Raw genomic sequence first — 25249 nt, 5'->3', positions numbered from 1 at the left:
GACACACACGCACACACAAACACACACAGAAACACACACACATAAACACACAAACACACACACACAAACACACACAAACACACACACACAAACACACACACACAAACACACACACAAACACACACACACAAACACACACACAAACACACACACACACACGCACACACACAAACACACACAAACACACACACAAACACACACACACAAACACACACACAAACACACATATACACACACGCACACACACACACATACACACACACAAACACACACAAACACACACACACACAAACACACACACAAACACACACACACAAACATGGTGGGGTCTGAGCCCACAATGAGAATCTGGGATTTTCTTTATAAAGGTTTTAGTAAATGCTTAATATCTCAAATGTTTAACATTCAAAATTCTGCATTACTTTATGTCTTGCTCCCAAAATTAAATCTAATCAAACGTGTGATATTGAACATGTTAACTGCTTTGTACAAAAGGTCACATTTCCCTCATGTCTAATCTCCCAGTGGATAAACTGAGTACTGAAAAAACTCAAGTAATTCAAGTAAATATCTCAAAGACTCCAGTTAGTAAAAAAAAAACGTAAAATTTGAAAAACTTAAATTCGAAAAAATGCTAAATCGAAACATTTACTTCAAATAAAACAAAACAATAAATAAATATAAAGCAATAAAAATAATATGACATGTTAAGCTGCTACAGTACACTTGCAAATAAAAAAATGTTGCACACGAGAAACCAGTACAGAAAATAAGCAATAAAATGATTACTGTTAAAAAATCTAGTTATCTAACATAAGCTAAACATCTGGAATAGATTTATATATTTGCTAAAATGTCAGAAAGCCACATGATCATTTTGAAGGACAATTTATTACCGAATGCACTATTACTCTGTCACTATTACATTATTACTGCACATTTTTCTTTCCTTCACTATTGACTGTTAAGAAAGAATCTTTAATGCAGCTGTTTTCAGCCAGAAACCACTACAAATGGCTGCCGTAAGCAAAGTCCCCCATGTGGGCTTGGGTTTATTTGGTTTTTACCGCACGGCTGGAGGCTCACTTTTCAAGCGTTCCAGCTTCTGGTGCATCTGTTCTCATGTGTGGAGATAAATCAGGTGTCAGAAGCAGCAGCAGGAACTTTTCCTCCTGCTATATATATATAATTACATTCATCTATTGCAACTGGATGAGATGAGTCCTAATAATAAATAAAAGTCTTTTCTGAGCTATTGAACATACCATGAGATTTTTTTTAGACATGTATTATATAAAAATCTGATTTGTTTCATTCATTTCTTCACATTTCTTCGTGATACACACTTATTTATTTATTTATTTGTTTGTTTATTGTAGGAGAGCGTCATGTATCGTCGGCATATCACCCACACGACGCTACTGTTAATTTGCTTTGTAAAAAAAATAAATAAATATTTATCACTAGATTCATAATTGAGATTCCAATTCCAAAGATTCCACTAGCACACAACACAACACAACACAACACAACACAACACAACACAAATCCAACTGCATTCCTATTGCTTTGAATTGCAGAGCAGTCGCCGGAGCCACAAAGCTTTCACGACTATTTATTTTAAGATTTGTAGCGTTGTAGCCACAACAATAGATCATTTCTTATTTAACAGGCAAATTTTTTCCTAATCTTTTTTGTTGTGACTGTCTTCATCATTGAACGTCTTCGTCACGTCTCACACCACAGTGGTGTTAATATGAAGCTCATATGAAAGTAGACACTCAGGACTTTAAGAATTTGTAGAGTTCCATCATTATTTCTGTTTTTCTCTACAATACTAAAGGTGTTAGATTCATAAAAAAGTTCAGTTAGTTTTTTTCCCACACAGATGTTTGTATCTTCAGAGTAAATGTTGATATCAAACCCGTTTCTGCTCTCTGAGACGCTCCGAGTGTTTGTTCATCTAAAAAGCAGCTCAGATTTATCTTCAACACTAAAATTCAGTGTAAGATCATCAACAGAGGGACAAACACACGTCTAAAACACACCGAAAGAACAACAGAGTCCTGATTTATTTTAGATCAGACTCACAGACACGACATCAGACGTTTCTTTATACTGAGTCAAAAAGTCCCCAAAGTCACTTTCCTTTCTGCCGGGACTTTTACTGTAATTTAATAGTTCCGACCTTCGTTTGCACGCCGTCGAAGCCGCTGTGCTCTCAATGTCGAGAGAGAAAGTGCCCTGCAGACTCGTCATGTTTAAAAAACTGGCATTTGGTTCATTTTGAATTCGTTCATCCATTTCTTCTCTCATCCTCACTGAGCCTCCTCTCTGCCAGCGAGCCAGAGTGGCCATATGGTCCCCATGCCGGGGGCGTGCGAGACGGTGGGGAAGCCCGCACTCCACCGGCCGTGTTTAGCAAGTGGGAAATGAGTGCAAGAGAGTGTAGCAGCATAAGTTTTTGGCCTGGTATTACTGCTCACCACGTCTGGAGTCTAATATGAAATGACTGCTTGACAGAGAGAAGGAATAAAACATGATAGGATGTGCTGTTATAGAGAAAAGATAAGAAATCAAACACAGTGTGGCGTGAGGGATTTACCGTCAACACCCCCGGGGGGAGGTGGAGGAAGGGGGAATTTGCTCGATTGTAATATTTTTTATTTTCAAAGAATGACACACTTTTCCTTTTATAGTTACGTTTAATGTTGTACAATAACAATTAGCTCAAACAAGTTAGCTCATGTTACCATGTGGGTTAAAGCGGATTATAGATGCTTTATAAACAATATCATAGCACACGTGGAGGAAAATGTGGAAACACTGCGAAGGAATGGATCCATATAAAACCTGTAACAGTTCCATTAGTTGCTTCATATTCACACCTAAAAGTTATGGCCCTAGGAAAACATCTCACACTGCTAATCACAGTACAGAAAACAGAAGGAGATACAACACAATTCTTTTAATTATCGAGGCATTTATATTGACAATGTACATCGCTTTCTAAAGCCCTATTCGGACGGGATTAGTTTTACGTGGGGACGTGGGGGTAAAGTAATGATTACAAGAGCGTCTCTGTGATTTTAGTCCCGTCCAAATGTGCCATCTCGGTAATCATTACGGAGAATGTCAGTAAAGATTATGGCGACTTTTACCTTCTGTAAAAAGGTCCGGAAAAATGACCTCAGGTAATACTAATCCCGTCCAAATAGACCCGCTGTAAATATGTACGGTAAAATTCCGTCATTTCCTGTTTAAAAGGCGCCATGTTGTCTGTTTGCGCACGTGATAACAGGAAGCAACGTCATACGCACATGACGACAAGAAGGTTACTGTGGTGCATAAAGCGAGTTACCCCTCCCACTTCTGTAGTTTTACTGAGATGTCTTGTCCTGTGCGAATTGGCCAATTAATATTACAGACATCCTGAGGTAACATTGCATTACTCCACGTCCCCACGTAAAATTAATCCCGTCCGAATAGGGCTTAAGGGTTCCATGTAGACCTTTTTTCGGGGGCAGTTTGACTTTGCTTACTGGTCAAGTACAATCTTCTACTCAAGATTTATTTGTCAGGGTGTAATGTTCTGTGAAGACGCTTTAACATACATGGAATGGTTCCATTGTCAATTTTCAGGTTCTGTGTAGTAGAAAAAAGTTCTTTACACTATAAACAGTAATGTCATCGATAAACCTTTTTTGGATCCATGAAGAACCTTTCAGTAAATGATTCCTAAAATAATCCCATTTTTCTAACAAAAAAAAGACTAAAGAACCTTTCCTACTTATCCTACTTTTTGGAGTCCCAAGAAACCTATGGCTGTGGTTGGCTGGTTTCACTGTGATTGTCAGGCGAGTGACAGTCAAACTTTTGAAGCCTGACTGTTGAAGTTTTTTCCTCTCTTGAAGTCAGAAAACAGAAACTCACAGCTTACCTCAGACTCCTACAAAGCGCTGACACTGGAGACTCCTTACAAAGCGCTGACACTGGAGACTCCTTACAAAGCACTGACACTGGAGACTCCTTACAAAGCGCTGACACTGGAGACTTGTTCCAAAGCGCTGAGACTGAAGACTCCTTACAAAGTGTTGACACTGGAGACTCCTTACAAAGCGCTGACACTGGAGACTCCTTACAAAGCGCTGACACTGGAGACTCCTTACAAAGCGCTGACACTGGAGACTCCTTACAAAGCGCTGACACTGGAGACTCCATACAAAGCGCTGACACTGGAGACTCCTTACAAAGCACTGACACTGGAGACTCCTTACAAAGCGCTGACACTGGAGACTTGTTCCAAAGCGCTGACACTGAAGACTCATTACAAAGAGTTGACACTGGAGACTCCTTACAAAGCGCTGACACTGGAGACTCCTTACAAAGCGCTGACACTGGAGACTCCTTACAAAGTGCTGACACTGGAGACTCCTTACAAAGCGCTGACACTGGAGACTCCTTACAAAGTGCTGACACTGGAGACTCCTTACAAAACGCTGACACTGAAGACTACTTACAAAGTGTTGACATTGGAGACTCCTTACAAAGTGCTGACACTGGAGACTCCTTACAAAACGCTGACACTGGAGACTCCTTACAAAACGCTGACACTGGAGACTTGTTCCAAAGCGCTGAGACTGAAGACTCCTTACAAAGTGTTGACACTGGAGACTCCTTACAAAACGCTGACACTGAAGACTCCTTACAAAGTGCTGACACTGGAGACTTGTTGATGTGTCACGTCCCCCATACAAGTCCCTGTGAGCACTGTTACTATAGAAATTATAGAAAATTAGTCTGTAATCATATTTTACCGTGATTGGTAGCAGTTGTATCATTTACGCTAGACAAGCCAAGAAATAATTGCTGTTTATCATGTAAAAAAGGTGGCAATTTCCGTTTGATGCAGTTTGCTGGATGTGACACCGGACTGTCATCTTTCACTTGACAGAAATTAAAATGAGATCTTCAGCACAACTGGGAGATGTTTATTGCTTTACTGTAAGTCTTTGTTGAGAGAAGACAGTACAGTTGGCAGGTACAGTGTAGGATACAGTGTATGGCTTCCTGCCATGGACTCCTGTTGTCAAGGGTCATTTAAATACAGAGTGAAACATGATAGGGCATGCTGTTACAGGAAATTAATTAAAGACCTATAGATGTAATGAAGCGCAGTTCACTGTGTACTGCGGCCACACCTCCTTTACTGTGACTGACAGGTACAGAGGCCACACCTCCATTACTGTGACTGACAGGTACAGAGGCCACACCTCCATTACTGCGACTGACAGGTACAGAGGCCACACCTCCTTTACTGTGACTGACAGGTACAGCGGCCACACCTCCTTTTTCTGTGACTGACAGGTACAGAGGCCACACCTCCTTTTTCTGTGACTGACAGGTACAGAGGCCACACCTCCTTTACTGTGACTGACAGGTACAGAGACCACACCCACCTTTTCTGTGACTGACAGATACAGAGGCCACACCTCCTTTACTGTGACTGACAGGTACAGAGGCCACACCTCCATTACTGTGACTGACAGGTACAGAGGTCACACCTCCTTTACTGTGACTGACAGGTACAGAGGCCACACCTCCTTTTTCTGTGACTGACAGGTACAGAGGCCACACCTCCTTTTTCCGTGACTGACAGGTACAGAGGCCACACCTCCTTTACTGTGACTGACAGGTACAGAGACCACACCCACCTTTTCTGTGACTGACAGATACAGAGGCCACACCTCCTTTTTCCGTGACTGACAGGTACAGAGGCCACACCTCCTTTTTCCGTGACTGACAGGTACAGAGTCCACACCTCCTTTTTCTGTGACTGACAGGTACAGAGGCCACACCTCCTTTTTCTGTGACTGACAGGTACAGAGACCACACCTCCTTTACTGTGACTGACAGGTACAGAGACCACACCCACTTTTTCTGTGACTGACAGGTCCCGAGGCCACACCTCCTTTACTGTGACTGACAGGTACAGAGGCCACACCTCCTTTACTGTGACTGACAGGTACAGAGGTCACACCCCATTCCTTGGACCTGACAGGTACAAATTTTACACCTCCTTCAGTGGGACTGAAGCACAGAGACCATGTCACCATTATTCACACTCCTCTCTGCTTCAGCTCAGTGTATTTTATTTTATATTTATATTGAGGTCAGTGTATCATCAGCAAACCTCACAATTCCTGAGCCAGACATACTGGAAGCACTATTATTATAAGTCCTGGATAATAAAAGAAGAGCTTTGATGATGTTTTCGTTCCCCTTCATCCTGTCTCTCAGCTAAGCCAAAAGCATCATCAAAGAAGAAGTTTGGAAAAGCAATCAGGCGCTTCACATTGTTTCAGCTGCACATCATTAAAGCAGCCGGCGGAAACAAAAAGGAGGAAAAACAACTGTGATGCTCCATAAGCTTGGCTACTGCAGACTGACTGAACTGAGTGAGAGAAAGAGGGGAGGAGTAAGCATGTAAGGGTTGGTGAGAGAACAAGAGGGCACGTGTGGAGGAAAATGAAAGAAAGAAAGAACAAGAGAGCAAAAGGAAGGAAGGTAGGAAGGTAATGCTGGTTATCAAAAGAAAGAAAGAAAGAAAGAAAGAAAGAAAGAAAGAAAGAAATAATAGTGACAAGAGAAAAGGAAAGAAAGAAAACAAAAGAGAGCAAGAGAGTGAGTGAGTGTGTGTGTGTGTGTGTGTGTGTGTGTGTGTGTGTGTGTGTGAGTGAGAGAGAGAGAGAGAGAGAGAGAGAGAGAGAAGAATGGTTGGGCAACAGGAGCAAAAAAGAACGAGTAAAAAAAGGAAGGACAAAAGGAAGGAAGGTAGGAAGGTAATGCTGGTTATCGAAAGAAAGAAAGAAAGAAAGAAAGAAAGAAAGAAAGAAAGAAAGAAAGAAAGAAAGAAAGAAAGAAAGAAAGAAAGAATAGTGACAAGAGAAAAGGAAAGAAAGAAAACAAAAGAGAGCAAGAGAGTGAGTGAGTGAGTGTGTGTGTGTGTGAGTGAGAGAGAGAGAGAGAGAGAGAGAGAGAGAGAAAGAGAGATAGAGATAGATAGAGAGAGAGAGAGAGAGAGAGAGAGAGAGAAGAATGGTTGGGCAACAGGAGCAAAAAAGAATGAGTAAAAAAAGGAAGAACAAAAGGAAGGAAGGTAGGAAAGAAGGAAGGATGTTTATAGTGGTTATGTGACAGGAGATAAAACGCTGTGGCTTGGAGGCAGTAAAGGTGGCGGTGTGCTTTGATGAGTGAAGCTGAAGATGAAGATGACACGATCTTGGCATCTCCGAGACAGAGGTGCATTAGCTCTGTCAGTTTAATGTGTTTCCATTACGTCTCTCTCTCTCTCTCTCTCTCTCTCTCTCTCTCTCTCCCTGTATATGAGTGAATATGAGTTTATTCCTGCTGTCCTGAGATTGACCAGAGGAAAACAAGCTCAAATCATTTCTTCCTCTTGTTTAGAGACAGAATTTAAACTCAGTCCAGACAGAGAGACGCAGTCATAAATCTGGCTAATACAGAAGTGGATGGATTTCTCCAAGGAGACTGAATTTCTTCAGTGAGGTCAGACAGGACTGCGTCCATGTGCTCAGAACAGAGCCTTCCACGTTTACTGCCTGAACGACTCGGATCAGGTGCGGAAAAATAAATCAAATAAATATATCGACGTTGTTCAAACACTCACACACTCTTAAGGACTGAAACAACGTCCACAGATGGCACATCAAAGCCAAACCATCCTTTTTAGTCAGGTCTCCAATAGATCCAAATAATCTTAAGGCTGCTACACAAAACAGACCTAAGACACAAGACATGAATGTGAACACTAAGTGAAAAGGAAATGTGTTTATAGAAATGAAGGAAGAGGATAGACGTAAGTAGGTATGTGATTTGAGACCCAGTGCTAGATGGTTCAGGATAGATGTTTAGGATGTTTGTCTCACACCTCTGTGTATGGGGGTATGAAGTTTAGAAGTATAGATTGGTGGGGCAAGAAAGAAAGAAAGAAAGAAAGAAAGAAAGAAAGAAAGAAAGAAAGAAAGAAAGAAAGAATGACACCATGATAAACGGCACGTGTGTGTGTGTGTGTGTGTGTGTGTGTGTGTGAGTGTTCCTTGCTTGTCCTCCAGCCCAAAGACCTGTGAAGTCCAGGGTGTCCCCTTGTCCCCTACCATGTACCCCCGGCTCCAGGTTCCATGACACTGCGAGCTCTTCCACCCCCACAGGTTACCCCAGAGACCTACAGCAGCCATCTTGTATACACCAGAGGTGGGAGTAAGTCACACATGTGCAAGTCACAAGTAAGTCTCAAGTCATGAATGTCAAGTCAAAGTCAAGTCGAGTCTTTTTTTAATATTAGTCAAGTAAGTCTCAAGACTCAAATTTGTGACTTAAGTCTGACTCGAGTCAAGTCATATGACTCGAGTGCCCCATCTCTGGTATACATACAATAAAAACAGGTAGAACCGAGCCTTCAGATGGCTGAACGTGCAAGTGTCTTGATTCCTACAGAGTTCAGCTCCAGTTCAAGTCATACACCACTGTTAGTAACTCTAATCGCTCCCTGTAGACCCAACTAGCCAGATCAGATCAACAAAGTGCTGAGTGAGGTCCGATCTCCAGTTCGTTTTTTACTCTCATCACTTCTACCCTACAGAGTCCTCCCACAAGATCTGACCCAGCTTTTTTTATTGTTTTGCTCACTGAAATATCCCATTACGGCAAATTCAGCTAAATATATGAACAAAATGGGCCAAGCTGGAAAATTCCCAAATAACTCGTCGTTGTATGAGAAAAAGTTGAAAATTTGATCTCCTTTTTTAGTGCTGCTTTTATTAATTAAACCATTTACAAGCAATCAATACATAAATATAAATAACTAAACATAAATAAATGTTTTGTTTGTATTAAATAAAAAGCGTATATGAATAAGGAGCTCATTAGGTTATTTTTAGGTTTATTATTAGGCGTTTGTTCTTTTTTTTTACCTGATACCTACACATTAATACATACAGTATCCACCTAGTATTTAAATGGTGTACATTAATTATTAATGATTTGATCATTAATTAATCATGAATAATTGCCTTTAATTAGTACACTGCATATTATTTGCTTGTAAATATTTTATAAACAAATCTGAAATTAAAGGGCAAAAAATAGCACAATACACATATGTTATTATTATTATTATTATTATTATTATTATTATTATTATTATTATTATTATTATTACAGAGCAAAACATTGTTCGATTACATTTTTTAACTTTTATTATTGTTCTTTTTTTTTGACCCCTCAGTTTTGCTGGATAGATTGTGTTCCAGAGACAGACAGATCTAGGGTCGACTCTCCTCCTCCATGTCCCATCCTGTTATGTCTTTCTGATTGCTTTGCCTGTGCAGGTGTTATGGTTCCATCTCTCCACTGTGTTATCACACAGAATGATCTACGGCATCGATCGGCTCAGAAAACGCTGCATAATAGGAGTTGTCAAGATAGCAAAACGACTGTAATGGAAGCAATTAACTTTTCAACCGAGCGTCCGTTGCCGGCGGCTGTTTCAGGAGTGAAATATCATCGCAGGTTATCTGCCAGGATAAGCCGCTTGGAACGACGGAACGTTCAGACTCGCAAGAATTAATGTGAAAATGTCAAGCGCTGCATTAGAAGGCTGTAATGAAGATGGCCCCCGGTCGCTGTTGTACATCTTTCATTATTTATTCATCAGCGTATTGAGCGGCGTTATCAGGAAGAGGAGCTCGGAGCTCGAGCTTGGGCTGGACGAAGCAGATTAAGGATGGCTTTGTTAATAAGGGAGTCTTCAGTAAGACCAGGCTGTGATGTTAACAACCACCGAGCTGAGATTAACCCATCACCAAAAGGGGTTAAGTGGAAACATTTAACTAAGAGCCTAAACACTGAATTTACACAGTACAGCATGAGGAGCAAACTAGCCTGAAATACATCTAGCATAACGCTGAGACCTCAGACTCATACCTCACATGGACCTTATTTCAACATATAAAATTAATTAGATTTTTTTTACCGTTCATTCCCTGAAATGTTCTATTGTTCTATTCCTCAATTATGACAACTAAATGTAAAATAAATGAGAATTATATTAATACATTTCTGAAATAATAATGATAAAACCAAGATAAATACACAAATATGAGCTTGTATCGTGTTTGTATTCGGAGTGCAGTACTAGTTTATAAGGAAGCGTAATGCAGTTAGACGGTAACCTGCGCCACAGTCGCCAGGACCTGAGGGATTAATTAGTGTTTGTGGAGGAAGCAGTCGTATTGTTCCGTTGTTAGCCGGTGTGTTACGCTAACTCCCTGTGGAGATCACAGAGCAAAGAGGAAAAACATTCAGCACAACATTACCACACTTTCTGTCTTCAAGTCCAGATTCCTGAAAACACACAACGCCTTAAAATCTGCACTATACTGTGTATCTCGTCTGATGTCAGTACACTATACTGTGTATCTCGTCTGATGTCACTACACTATACTGTGTATCTCGTCTGATGTCACTACACTGTACTGTGTATCTCGTCTGATGTCACTACACTATACTGTGTATCTCGTCTGATGTCATTACACTATACTGTGTATCTCGTCTGATGTCAGTACACTATACTGTGTATCTCGTCTGATGTCACTACACTATACTGTGTATCTCGTCTGATGCCACTACACTGTACTGTGTATCTCGTCTGATGTCACTACACTATACTGTGTATCTCGTCTGATGTCACTACACTATACTGTGTATCTCGTCTGATGTCACTACACTGTACTGTGTATCTCGTCTGATGTCACTACACTATACTGTGTATCTCGTCTGATGTCACTACACTGTACTGTGTATCTCGTCTGATGTCACTACACTATACTGTGTATCTTGTCTGATGTCAGTACACTATACTGTGTATCTCATCTGATGTCACTACACTATACTGTGTATCTCGTTTGATGTCACTACACTGTACTGTGTATCTCATCTGATGTCACTACACTATACTGTGTATCTCATCTGATGTCACTACACTATACTGTGTATCTCATCTGATGTCACTACACTATACTGTGTATCTCATCTGATGTCAGTACACTATACTCTGTATCTCCTCTGATGTCACTACACTATACTCTGTATCTCGTCTGATGTCACTACACTATACTCTGTATCTCATCTGATGTCACTACACTATACTGTGTATCTTGTCTGATGTCACTACACTGTACTGTGTATCTCGTCTGATGTCACTACACTGTACTGTGTATCTCGTCTGATGTCACTACACTGTACTGTGTATCTCGTCTGATGTCACTACACTGTACTGTGTATCTCATCTGATGTCACTACACTATACTGTGTATCTCGTCTGATGTCACTACACTATATTGTGTATCTCGTCTGATGTCACTACACTATAATGTGTATCTCCTCTGATGTCATTACACAATACTGTGTATCTCGTCTGATGCCACTACACTGTACTGTGTATTTCGTCTGATGTCACTACACTATACTGTGTATCTCGTCTGATGTCACTACACTGTACTGTGTATTTCGTCTGATGTCACTACACTGTACTGTGTATCTCGTCTGATGTTACTACACTGTACTGTGTATCTCGTCTGATGTCACTACACTGTACTGTGTATCTTGTCTGATGTCACTACACTATATTGTGTATCTCCTCTGATGTCACTACACTATACTGTGTATCTCGTCTGATGTCATTACACAATACTGTGTATCTCGTCTGATGTCACTACACTATACTGTGTATCTCGTCTGATGTCACTACACTGTACTGTGTATTTCGTCTGATGTCACTACACTATACTGTGTATCTCGTCTGATGTCACTACACTGTACTGTGTATCTCGTCTGATGTCACTACACTATACTGTGTATCTCGTCTGATGTCACTACACTGTACTGTGTATCTCGTCTGATGTCACTACACTGTACTGTGTATCTCGTCTGATGTCACTACACTGTACTGTGTATCTCGTCTGATGTCACTACACTGTACTGTGTATCTCGTCTGATGTCACTACACTATACTGTGTATCTCGTCTGATGTCACTACACTATACTGTGTATCTCGTCTGATGTCACTACACTATACTGTGTATCTCGTCTGATGTCACTACACTATACTGTGTATCTCGTCTGATGTCACTACACTATACTGTGTATCTCGTCTGATGTCACTACACTATACTGTGTATCTCGTCTGATGTCAGTACACTATACTGTGTATCTCGTCTGATGTCACTACACTATACTGTGTATCTCGTCTGATGTCACTACACTATACTGTGTATCTCGTCTGATGTCACTACACTATACTGTGTATCTCGTCTGATGTCACTACACTATACTGTGTATCTCGTCTGATGTCACTACACTATACTGTGTATCTCGTCTGATGTCACTACACTATACTGTGTATCTCGTCTGATGTCACTACACTATACTGTGTATCTCGTCTGATGTCACTACACTATACTGTGTATCTCGTCTGATGTCACTACACTATACTGTGTATCTCGTCTGATGTCACTACACTATACTGTGTATCTCGTCTGATGTCACTACACTATACTGTGTATCTCGTCTGATGTCACTACACTATACTGTGTATCTCGTCTGATGTCACTACACTATACTGTGTATCTCGTCTGATGTCACTACACTGTACTGTGTATCTCGTCTGATGTCACTACACTGTACTGTGTATCTCGTCTGATGTCACTACACTGTACTGTGTATCTCGTCTGATGTCAGTACACTATACTGTGTATCTCGTCTGATGTCATTACACTGTACTGTGTATCTCGTCTGATGTCATTACACTATACTGTGTATCTCGTCTGATGTCACTACACTGTACTGTGTATCTCGTCTGATGTCATTACACTATACTGTGTATCTCGTCTGATGACAGTACACTATACTGTGTATCTCGTCTGATGTCAGTACACTATACTGTGTATCTCGTCTGATGTCATTACACAATACTGTGTATCTCGTCTGATGTCACTACACTATACTGTGTATAATATCTGATGTCACTAAACTATATTGTGTATCTCGTCTGATGTCAGTACACTATACTGTGTATCTCGTCTGATGTCACTACACTATACTGTGTATCTCGTCTGATGTCATTACACTATACTGTGTATCTCGTCTGATGTCACTACACTATACTGTGTATCTCGTCTGATGTCACTACACTATACTGTGTATCTCGTCTGATGTCATTACACAATACTGTGTATCTCGTCTGATGTCACTACACTATACTGTGTATCTCGTCTGATGTCATTACACAATACTGTGTATCTCGTCTGATGTCACTACACTATACTGTGTATCTCGTCTGATGTCACTACACTATACTGTGTATCTCGTCTGATGTCAGTACACTATACTGTGTATCTCGTCTGATGTCAGTACACTATACTGTGTATCCCGTCTGATGTCAGTACACTATACTGTGTATCTCATCTGATGTCACTACACTATACTGTGTATCTCGTCTGATGTCACTACACTATACTGTGTATCTCTTCTGATGTCAGTACACTATACTGTGTATCTCGTCTGATGTCACTACACTATACTGTGTATCTCTTCTGATGTCAGTACACTATACTGTGTATCTCGTCTGATGTCACTACACTATACTGTGTATCTCGTCTGCTGTCACTACACTATACTGTGTATCTCGTCTGATGTCACTACACTATACTGTGTATCTCGTCTGATGTCAGTACACTATACTGTGTATCTCGTCTGATGTCACTACACTATACTGTGTATCTCGTCTGATGTCATTACACTATACTGTGTATCTCGTCTGATGTCACTACACTATACTGTGTATCTCGTCTGATGTCACTACACTATACTGTGTATCTCATCTGATGTCACTACACTATACTGTGTATCTCGTCTGATGTCACTACACTATACTGTGTATCTCTTCTGATGTCAGTACACTATACTGTGTATCTCGTCTGATGTCACTACACTATACTGTGTATCTCTTCTGATGTCACTACACTATACTGTGTATCTCGTCTGCTGTCACTACACTATACTGTGTATCTCGTCTGATGTCATTACACTATACTGTGTATCTCGTCTGATGTCACTACACTATACTGTGTATCTCGTCTGATGTCACTACACTATACTGTGTATCTCGTCTGATGTCATTACACTATACTGTGTATCTCGTCTGATGTCACTACACTATACTGTGTATCTCGTCTGATGTCATTACACTATACTGTGTATCTCTTCTGATGTCACTACACTGTACTGTGTATCTCGTCTGATGTCACTACACTATACTGTGTATCTCGTCTGCTGTCACTACACTATACTGTGTATCTCGTCTGATGTCACTACACTATACTGTGTATCTCGTCTGATGTCAGTACACTATACTGTGTATCTCATCTGATGTCACTACACTATACTGTGTATCTCGTCTGATGTCATTACACTATACTGTATATCTCGTCTGATGTCACTACACTATACTGTGTATCCCGTCTGATGTCACTGAAATGCTGCATGTTTTGTGTCTTGCTTGGGGAGAGACAGCGGTCTCGTTGTGTCCGACTGATACGGTCAGAAAATCAAGATATCAGTGCACTGCTTCATTCTGCATTCTGATTGGTCAGAGGGTGTTGATTAGTTTCCTATAACAGCATCTCAGACATATTACTGCGCTTGTTTTACTATGTTATCAATTCTATAATGTGTAAATGTCAATATTATGTCTACTTTATTCTGTAAGGAGATTTAAGGAGTAAGAAGTTTATTTAACATTTGTGGATGGAGTCTCCAGAGTCAGCCCATAGCAACTGGAGATTTTTTTTTCAATGAGAGCTGCCAACTTTTTGCGACGTGAGTGGCAGCAACCGTTGGTGACAACATGTGGGCGTGTTCAACAACACAATAAATTTGAGAAACATTGAACATCCTGCTAATATGGAGTGACACTGTGCAGTGACTACCAGTAGGAGTGACAGTGGAGGTGACGTGATCTTTCACAAAGACCACACATTGTATAATGTCTCGTATAATATCATGCAGATAAACACCGCTGAATTTTGGATCTGTACAAACACCAAATCTCCTTCAGGAATCTTTCATTTTGGCCGCAAGACATTATATGGAATGCTATATGCTCCGCCCTCTGATGAATGTTGTTACTATGGCAACCAGTAGTAGGATAGGAACGCCTACTGACAACTTCGTAGTACAGAGCCTGGAGATAAAAATCACTGTATATGTGATTGATGTGTGTAACAGTTAGAGGAACAACTAGAATTTTAACTGTTCTTTCTTATGCTTCATGTTTCTTCTCTGTTATTCTTTGTTGTTTCTTGTTCTTTGCTAACATGACATATTTTTTAGGAACAAAGTGAAGGAACAAGCTGCTATAATGTAGCTGAGAACAGGAACTAACTTTTCCAACATCGAATGTATATACTAGAAACTGATAAACTGTATGTAAGGGTATGTCATTCTGTCATAAAACAATAAAATGTTGGCCAATTGTTGTGGTATAAAAGGAATAAAACAATTGTAAGGGCCAAAAAATCCTTTTAAATAAAGACTAGCATCAAATGCTCAAGCTAAAGTAAATACATAAGCTGTAAATACTACTAATATTTGTTTATCTTTATTAATAGTCTCAATTTCTTTTTATTAAAAAAAAACAATAAGTAGTTTTAGAAATCAAATGATTATTATTATTATTATTATTATTATTATTATTATTATTTTCATTACTGATAAAAATGTTTTTATGTATTTCTATTTTCAGGAAACTCCTTTTGACAAACAAAATTCCTTTTGAAAAGTCGCTAAGTGTGAATCGTTTAGGAGATTTAAAGGTGGGGTCTCTGATTTTTGAGAAATGCTTCAAAAAACAGAGTCGAGCCGACAACTAAACAAAACTCAAAACAAACGTGTAGCCAATGAGCAGAAAGGGGCGTGTCTTGTCAATATGGGCGGAGAGAGTGTTCAGTGCGCATGGGTGACATTAGCAGAAAGCGGTTTTAACATTGATATGGCGACCTCTTTTCTATCGTAGTAATGTAGAGACGCAGCTACAACCGTGTTTTGTGTAGTAACAGCGTTTAGCTCAGGAGTTATTGACTCAGGAAACTCCAATCTGTGAATATGTGACCAACTTTACTTAAGACGCCGAGGCGCTTTTTTCCTTCTCGATAGGTGAGTAACGTTGGTTTTGTTTTGTTACACAGAACTAATATATGCCTTTGTCCTTTACATGATTATGCTTGTGTGTCATTTTTGCTTGTTTGTTTATCTACAATCGTATTGTTCTTCCCTTCAGCTATGATAAAGACACATTTCTTTCCATTAGTCGCCTGGGTTACATATGTATGTGTGGGCGGAGCTATCGATACAGGGGTGGGACCCATTTGGGTTAGGGGCGTGTTTGTTTTGGTGATTTTATATGTCAACATTGGCTTTCAAAAATCGGAGACCCCACCTTTAATACTGACTGTTAATACAGAATCATATTACGGATGTTAAGTGCCACAGAACCATCTGTAATTTCTACATAAGTATTTCTAGCAGTGTGTGTAGTGACCCCAAAGCCAGAATTCCCAGAAAATCTCTCTGGCTTTCAATGAACCAAATGAGCATTCAGCGTAACCTCCACTAGACGAAGCTGTGCACAGTGAGGTCATGTGTGCAGGAATTAATTAACCGATGCCGGTGGGTTCCTCACGCTGCATCAGCTGCACATCTGCAGCTATTTTTAGAAACGTCCTCCACAATCTCCGATAAACAGCAGAAAGATAAATGAACAGATATGTGTATCATCACAGGCAGTTAAAAAGACATAATCGCATTTAAACCTACGCGTTCACCTCTCACTGGAATTCACACGGAATATAAAGGCAGGTTTTGGTTTTTTTTTTTGGTTCTCAGTTCCTGAAAGCCTGCTCCGATATCAGATCTGTTTTTATCACGACTCACTTGTAAATACAGCAAGGTTAAGGAGGGTTTTTTTTTTTTTTTGACAGGCTTTAAAGATCTGCACAATTGAATACCTTTGAGGTCAAGTCAGGTCTTGTCTCTTTGCTAATTATCAAACAGACTAAACTGGGGATCTCTAATCTCTCTCCTGGAGGAAGAGAGTAAAGATCAAGATGCGTTTATCTTCTTAAATCCACTGGCAGGACAAAAGAAAAAAGAAAACACACCCTAAATAACTCGCATATTAATCTTCATAATTAACGAATGATCTTCAATAGCATCCAAAATTTGTTTTGTGAGTTTAAACATCTTTTTACCCACGATGCCTTTCAATGATGATGATCTAATGATAGCGGTGCAGTGAGATCCTCGCATTCATCACTACTTAAAGCAGATGATGCAGCAGCACTTTAGTTATCTTTCCCTAACCTCCTCATCTGTACACCTCAAATCATACAAATCAGCTCCCATCCTGCTAATAGCCGCAATGCATTCTGGGACTTTGAGTCTGGTGTCTCTACCACTTGTTCTCTTAATTTAAAGTGACGTGACATACGGCTAAGTACGGTGACCCATACTCAGAATTCGTTCTCTGCGTTTAACCCATCCAAAGTGCACACACACACACAGCAGTGAACACACACTCACCGTGAACACACACCCGGAGCAGTGGGCAGCTATTTATGCTGCGGCGCCCGGAGAGCAGTTGGGGGGTTCGGTGCCTTGCTCAGGGGCACCTCAGTCGTGGCCGGCCAGAGACTCGAACCCACAACCTTAAGGTTAGGAGTCAAACTCTCTAACCATTAGGCCACGACTTCCCCCTTTTTTGTTAATATGTCAAAAAATGCATGAATAAAGAATATGCTGTTCTTTTGTGTTTTGGAGTAAACAGAGAAAGTTGGCTGTTATCACTTATATGGTGTGGATGTTTTTTATAACTTATTGAACTTTTTATATAATCCCTGTGACGTCAGAGCAACACAAAGATATTTTAATATAAATGTAATATATAATGTGGAGTTTTACTTTAAATGTGCAACTACAAGATAAAACGTAAACTAGTTTGTTCATGTAGTTATATGTAATGTGGTTCCTGGATAAAAGATGCTCTGGATGCAGATTAATAATGATGTAAATGTGAGTAGTAAGGACTCATTAGTTACCTGACTCAGGTGTGTTATTAGGTTTAGGAGCATGCGCAGTAATGCAGGGACGAATTCAAAACACACAATCACATCATGTGATTCCTCACCTGAAGTCAGGAGACATGTTCGGCTTCTGCTCGTGAAACCCGGTGGACAAGGTCAGGAGCCACCGCGGGACAAAACTCCCGGCCTCGCACTCCAGGAACGGAGCCGACCACTTCACGTGTGTACTTTCAGCCACGTGACCCTCCTCCCCGCGTCTCATCTCGCGTCTGTGAGCGTGATACCACTCGGTGTCTGCGGTCTCGTTTCGGAAGAAGTCGCGTGCCGACGCGGACAGGTCTTGCAGCACGATGTCTCCGCTGCGGCGCGTGGCCTGGAGGAAGACGCGCGGCTGGTGACCCGCCGAGGAAGAGGAGGATGAGGCGGCGTCGAACACGACGGCGGCGCGGTGGATCCTGGCGTCGCCTTCCACAACGCTACGCACTAGCGCGCGGCACCACTCCAGGTCGCGCACGAGGTTCCGTTCCCGTTCCCGTTCCCTCAACAGAGCCCGGAGGAAGCTTGCGGCGTGCATGAGAGCGTGCAGCGCGGGGCGGGCGGCTGGGTGCTGGTGCACGCGCGTACCGGCCCGCAACGCGTTCAGCTCGTACCTCCCGGTGCAGTTGGCGCGCTCGAGCGCGGACGGGTCGCCTGTATGCAGAAACGCAGCCACGACCCTCGGCAGTTGCTGATGCTGATGTTGAGGTTGCTGCTGATGTTGAGGATAATGAAGCTGCTGCTGATGATGATGATGCTCGTCCCTTCTCGGTGCCAGAGCCGAGCAGTGCGCGCCCACAACGAAACCCACCTGCAGCAGCAGCGACAGTCTGATCACCGCCATGTCCTTTAAACCTGGTCACAGATCTCTGTTCACCCTTCACAGCATCCTCTGTTCACCTGTAGACGCTTTACTCCCACCTGACTCCTGTGTTGTTGTTGTTGTTGTGTTTCCTTTACACACCGTTACATTTGTCTGGTCGCTGAGTGTGTGTGTGTGTGTGTGTGTGTGTGTGTGTGTGTGTGTGTGTGTGTGTGTGTGTCTGGATTTACAACAATATTCTCTCTCCGCTTGGTTTACATCAAATGTCCTAGGATTCCGATCAAAAGGTCCAATCCATGCGGGCGTCGAAACGCATTTTTCTCCTCTGCACTGTTGGAAATATAGAAATAATTCAGTTTTCTGGCTCCGAAACACACTCCGCCCTCCGAGCAGCGCTTCACTTAAAGCGCTGGATACGGCAGCACACGCCGTAGGTTCGGTAAGCCCCGCCCCTGAAGTGATATGATTGGCTAATGCAGCCGCGACCTCCTTGATTTCTGTGTGGATAATTCACCTGTCAATTAGGCGCTGTCCAGGAGAGAGGCGTGCTGAACTCAACGTGCTGAAAGAAAGAAAGAAAGAAAGAAAGAAAGAAAGAAAGAAAGAAAGAAAGAAAGAAAAGAAATACACACTTTACGTGGGCTGTAGGTTGCCTGGGTAAAATTACTGACTATATAATGTATTGGCACCTTCTACCTTATCCATCTCTTCATTATACACTCATCACATTTCCATGTAAAAGAAAAAAAACCCTAAAGAGACACATCAACAAAACTAATACACAAAAAATGAGTTCACAAACTGAACGTTAACATCTGAAATGCTTATGCGGTTAATTGTAAAATGAATTCTATTACAGTCCCCTTCGTAAAATTGAAAGGCAATGTGTGTGTATGTGTGTGTGTGTGTGTGTGTGTGTGTGTGTGTGTGTGAGTGAGTGTGCGTGTGTTTGCTGAACACTGAAGACTTTTGGGTAAGAAATCAAAAGTCGAGACTAAATATAAGGCAATAGATAACGCTTATAAGCTGTTTAAAAGATTTTGATGTGAACATCGATTCAAGTCAAGTCAAGAAGCTTTTATTGTCATTACAACCGTATGTAGCTGTTACAGTACACAGTGACATGAGACAACGTTTCTCCAGGATCATGATGCTACATAAAACAAAGTCAGAGCTATAAGGACTTAGTAAGTTAGTCCTAGACACATAAAGTGCATCTGTGCAACCTGGTGAATACAAGACAATACACAAAATCAGCACCGACCAGTGTAAATACCGTATCTTCGATAAATTTTGCATGTGCAGAAATTCCTTTAATGAACACATTATTATTATAGCAGCAGTTACATGTGGTATTGTAATGTATTGTGCAAAACAGCAATCGACTGAAACTTTCAGCATTTAAAAGTTAAAATTTGTATCTGTTGTTTCATATTCGGGGACACGGTGTCTTAGTGGTTAGCACGTTCACCTCACACCTCCAGGGTTGGGGGTTCGATTCCCGCCTCCACCTTGTGTGTGTGTGTGGAGTTTGCATGTTCTCCCCGTGCCTCGGGGGTTTCCTCCGGGTACTCCGGTTTCCTCCCCCGGTCCAAAGACATGCATGGTAGGTTGATTGGCATCTCTGGAAAATTGTCCGTAGTGTGTGAGTGTGTGAGTGAATGAGAGTGTGTGTGTGCCCTGTGATGGGTTGGCACACCGTCCAGGGTGTATCCTGCCTTGATGCCCGATGACACCTGAGATAGGCACAGGCTCCCCGTGACCCGAGGTAGTTCAGATAAGCGGTAGAAAATGAGTTAGTGAGAGTGTTTCATATTTGACTATTGATCACAAACCAAAATCTTCAGCATTTTAGCAAAAAGCAAAAATACTGGGATTACTGTTTTAATACATTTACAGGAGATATATGGAGATAAATATATGAATTTAATCAGACATTTTAAAACTTCTAGAAAATCTTTAAGAAAAAAATACAAGTTCAGCTATATTTTAATCGAATTGCCCACTTTTTGGTTACTTTTATGAAATTCCCTTCTTAACACTTTCTTAAAAATGTGTAAGTGTTCTGCATTGACTGTTTTTGTCTTGTCACATTCCACAGTAGTGATTAATATGAAAGTAGACACTTAGGGCTTTAAGAATTTGTAGTGATTCTTAAATATTTCTGCTTGTCTCTAGTCTACTAAGGGCAAAACTCTCATCGAATGGTTCCAGACAAAAATGAAAACGGTTAGATTTTATATCTTCTAAGTTCATTGTGATATCAAACCCATATACAAAATGTTAATCATGATCAAGACAAGCATATACGCATCAGGAATATTATCCAGTGTGTCCCATCTTTCAGTCATTAAAACATAAGAATGCTGTACGTGGGATTAAAGCTGCTTGATCAGGGTGGATTGTGGTTGTTTTACGTTGCTGGCAGCTGCACTGCAAAGCCACTCTGAAGTTGTGAATCATGAAGCAGTGAGTCATCATCTCATGATTGCTTTTTTGCACCAGAACAATAATGTCACCATCACAACGCACACACTCAGGACTTTGTGTAAATCCTTTGGACGTAGACATCAGAACAACAACATGTGACATTATAGATGTGTATTATACATATATTACTGTGTGTGTGTGTGTGTGTGTGTGGAAACTGGGAATTGGGTATGTGGAAATTGAATGTTTAAGTTATAAGTAATGATTATCTTAGCTAATTTCAAGCTTTTTTATATTTTCAAAAAGTGTAAGATTAAGATTAGATTTATGCGTAAATTTATTGGTATTTATCTCTATTTATCTCTAATAAACAAGCCTGAGGTGACGGTGGTCAGGAAAAACTCCCTGAGATGAACCTTGAGAGGAACCAGGCTCAGAAGTGAACCTCATCATTTGGCAGACAACAAAAAGTGAGATTATAAATTATAATCCCCAGAGTGTGTGGTTGTAAATGATTATGAACACTGGAGAGTGGGATTATAAATGATTATGAACACTGGAGAGTGGGATTATAAATTATTATAAACACTAGGGAGTGGGGGTATAAATGATTATAAACACCAGAGTGTAATTATAAATTATTATAAACACCAGGGAGTGGGATTATGAATGATTATAACCACTGAGAGTGGGGTTATAAATTATTATAAACACCAGAGAGGGGGGTTATAAATGATTATAAACACCGGAGAGTGGGATTATAAATGATTATAACCACTAAGAGTTTGATTATAAATGATTATAACCACTGAGAGTGGGATTATAAATGATTATAAACACCAGAGAATTCATAGTTTAATGAAAATCAGCAGGTATCAAAACTCTATCAAGTTTGTGTCTAAAGCCCAGAACATAAAAAACAGAAAATGAAAAATACAAAACAGGTAGAAAAGATTTTATAATCATATATAAAATTATAAATGATTATAAAAACTCAGAGTGGGATTAAAAATTATTATAAACACTGGTGAGTGGGATTATAAATTATTATAAACACAGAGTATAATTATTATAAACAGCAGAAAGTGGAATTATAAATAATTATATACACCAAAGAGTGGGATTATAAATGATTATAAACACCAGAGAGTGGGATTATAAATGATTATTACACTAGAAAGTAGAATTATAAATGATTATAAACACCAGGGAGTGGGGTAATAAATGATTATAAACACCAGTATGTGGGGTTATAAATGATTATAAACACCAAAGGCTGGGATTATAAATGATTATAAACACCAAAGACTGGGATTATAAATTATTATAAACACCAGAGAGTGTCATTATAAATGATTATAAACACAGAGAGTGGGATTATAAACGATTATAAACCGTAATAGTGTTATTATAAATGATTATAAACACCAGAGTGTCATTCTAAATGATTATAAACACCAGAGAGTGGGATTATAAATGATTATAAACACCAGAGTGTCATTCTAAATGATTATACTGTAAACACCAGTGAGTGGGATTCTAAATGATTATAAACTCTGTGAGTGTGAATATAAATGATTATAAACAACAGAGAATTCATATTTTAATGAAAATCATCATTAAAACTCTATCAAGTTTGTGTCTAAAACCCAGAATAGATAAAACAGAAAATAAAAAGTACAGAACAGGTAGAAAAGAAGTAAGAAGTATATATATACGTATATATATATATATATATATATATATATATATATATATATATATATATATATATATATATATATATATAGTTTAAGAGACACAGACTTTGTGCAGTAACGCTCAGAATTGATTTCTGATTTCACATTCCTAAACATTCTCTGGTGTTTATAATCATTTATAATCACCTTCTTATAAAGGTCCTTATATGTATATATTACCTCTGTAGGCTGTGGTGCGTTCTGGGAATTGGAGTTCACTGACAGAGTAGACCTGACTAGATAAAAATGTTGTATTTATTTATTTATTTATTTATTTATTTATTTATTTATTTATTTATTTTTGGAGTTAATAGTATTATTGACAGACTGGACTGACAGCCTTAAATGTAACTACAAATAGATAAAAAGTATAATGTGTCCTTTAATGAATAAAAAATATTAAAACTGAAGAGGAGAACTGAAGTAAAAGAGGAATATTTAAAGATAAAGAAATAAATAATCAGTGTTAATTAACAATCAGTGGTGACACAAACTTCATATCGTCATCCGCTGTTGATTATTTTTCAACAACAGCTTTTCAGCTTTGTTTCTTTTATCCTTGCAGTGGAAAGGCTGATGTTTGTCTGGTAATGTTAAAGCTAGCTTATTATTAATAATAATAATAATAATAATAATAATAATAATAATAATAATAATAATATTAATAACAAGAAGAAGAATAGTGTTCGTGTAAGATCCCGCTCCTGAAGTACAGTTCGTCCCAGCGTATCTACAGTCCTCCATCTTCTCCTCGGGCTGCTGTGTAACCCAGACCTGTCGCTGTGGTGCCCGTAAACTTTTATGGATTCATGAATATTTCAAACACATTTTGTGCTTTAGCATTCCATACAGCAGATCCCGAGGACTCCACAGCCAAAAAATCCATTTAGAAAGCACTAGTCTTGCTTTTTACTCGATTCCTTCCTCCCCTGGAGAGGTCTCCATTTCATCAGCATCAGATTGTCCTACAGAATAGCAGATTTTTTTTTCGTAGCCCAGCAATCAGAGATGAATTGTGTGTGTGTGTGTGTGTGTATATATATATATATATATATATATATATATAGGTACAGATCTCGGGTTCCCGCTAAATAACGCAAAACGACTAAGACCCTAAAAACACCTTGTTTTGGATTAACAGTCATTCTGAGATGATTGAAATCGAATTGATGTAATACACCCAACCATCGCATGCGACTTCCTGTGCCCTACTTCCTGTGCTGTTCCTTGTATTTAGTTCTACATTGTGTTAATCGGAATAGTTTTAGTCATTGGCTGTGTGTGTTATGAAGTGATGCACTGAGAGGTTCTAACTTTATTAGACAGACTGATTTGCATGTATTTAATTAACGTTAACATCAGACTTGGCATGGTTTATTGCTCAGGTTCAAATCCTTTCGAAAGTCTTGGGTGCATTTACACCTGTGTGTGTGTGTGTGTGTGTGTGTGTGTGTGTAAATAATCCATATCTAAATCCAGAAAAGTGTCTACAAAGGTTCTTAAATGGTTTGGTGAAGAACCTTTTACATACATGGAACATTTCCATTCCCAAAAGGTTCTCGATAGCAGAAGAAGGTTCTTTAGACTGTAAAAATGTTCTTTTGGTCACTCAGCAAAAATGGGTTCTTTTAAGAAGCATATACTGAAAGGTTCTTTGGAGAACCAAAAATGGTTCTTCTAGGTCATTATTGCAAAAACCCCTTTTGGTTCTTCATGGCACCTTTATTTTTATAAAACTGTGAAAGTTTAACTTTTTGTCATTCACACGTGACTCTTCTGTAAGGGATAATAAGTGGATTAATGAGTGTTAATTACAAACAGGATAAGCTTGATCAGCAGTAGCCATGGTAACAGTTCGGGATTCTGGAGATGGTGACCTCTGGTGGTGAAAGTAGGGAATATTTTTCTTCAGGTTACTACAGTATACTCTTCTAATTAGAACCTCGAAGAGTTCTATCAGGTGCTTTATATTTATTATAAATTTTCTAGAACATTCTATTTTT

General features: G+C 39.7%; 1 protein-coding gene across 1 annotated transcript in view; it reads right to left on the bottom strand.

Annotated features, from left to right (window-relative positions):
• gpr158a (G protein-coupled receptor 158a) overlaps window positions 1-19392 on the bottom strand; it is a 110370-nt gene extending 90978 nt beyond the window's left edge. The window contains exon 1 of the mRNA XM_060869524.1: window positions 18323-19392. Coding sequence (XP_060725507.1) covers window positions 18323-19098 — 776 coding nt within the window. The 5' untranslated portion in view covers window positions 19099-19392. The remainder of the gene's footprint in view (window positions 1-18322) is intronic.
• Window positions 19393-25249: the final 5857 nt, after the last annotated feature.

Source organism: Tachysurus vachellii, chromosome 5, assembly GCF_030014155.1.
Source record: "Tachysurus vachellii isolate PV-2020 chromosome 5, HZAU_Pvac_v1, whole genome shotgun sequence".
Classification (NCBI taxonomy): Eukaryota; Metazoa; Chordata; class Actinopteri; order Siluriformes; family Bagridae; genus Tachysurus; species Tachysurus vachellii.
The sequence above is the reverse complement of the archived record's forward strand: the minus strand, read 5'-3'. Positions and strand labels throughout refer to the sequence as shown.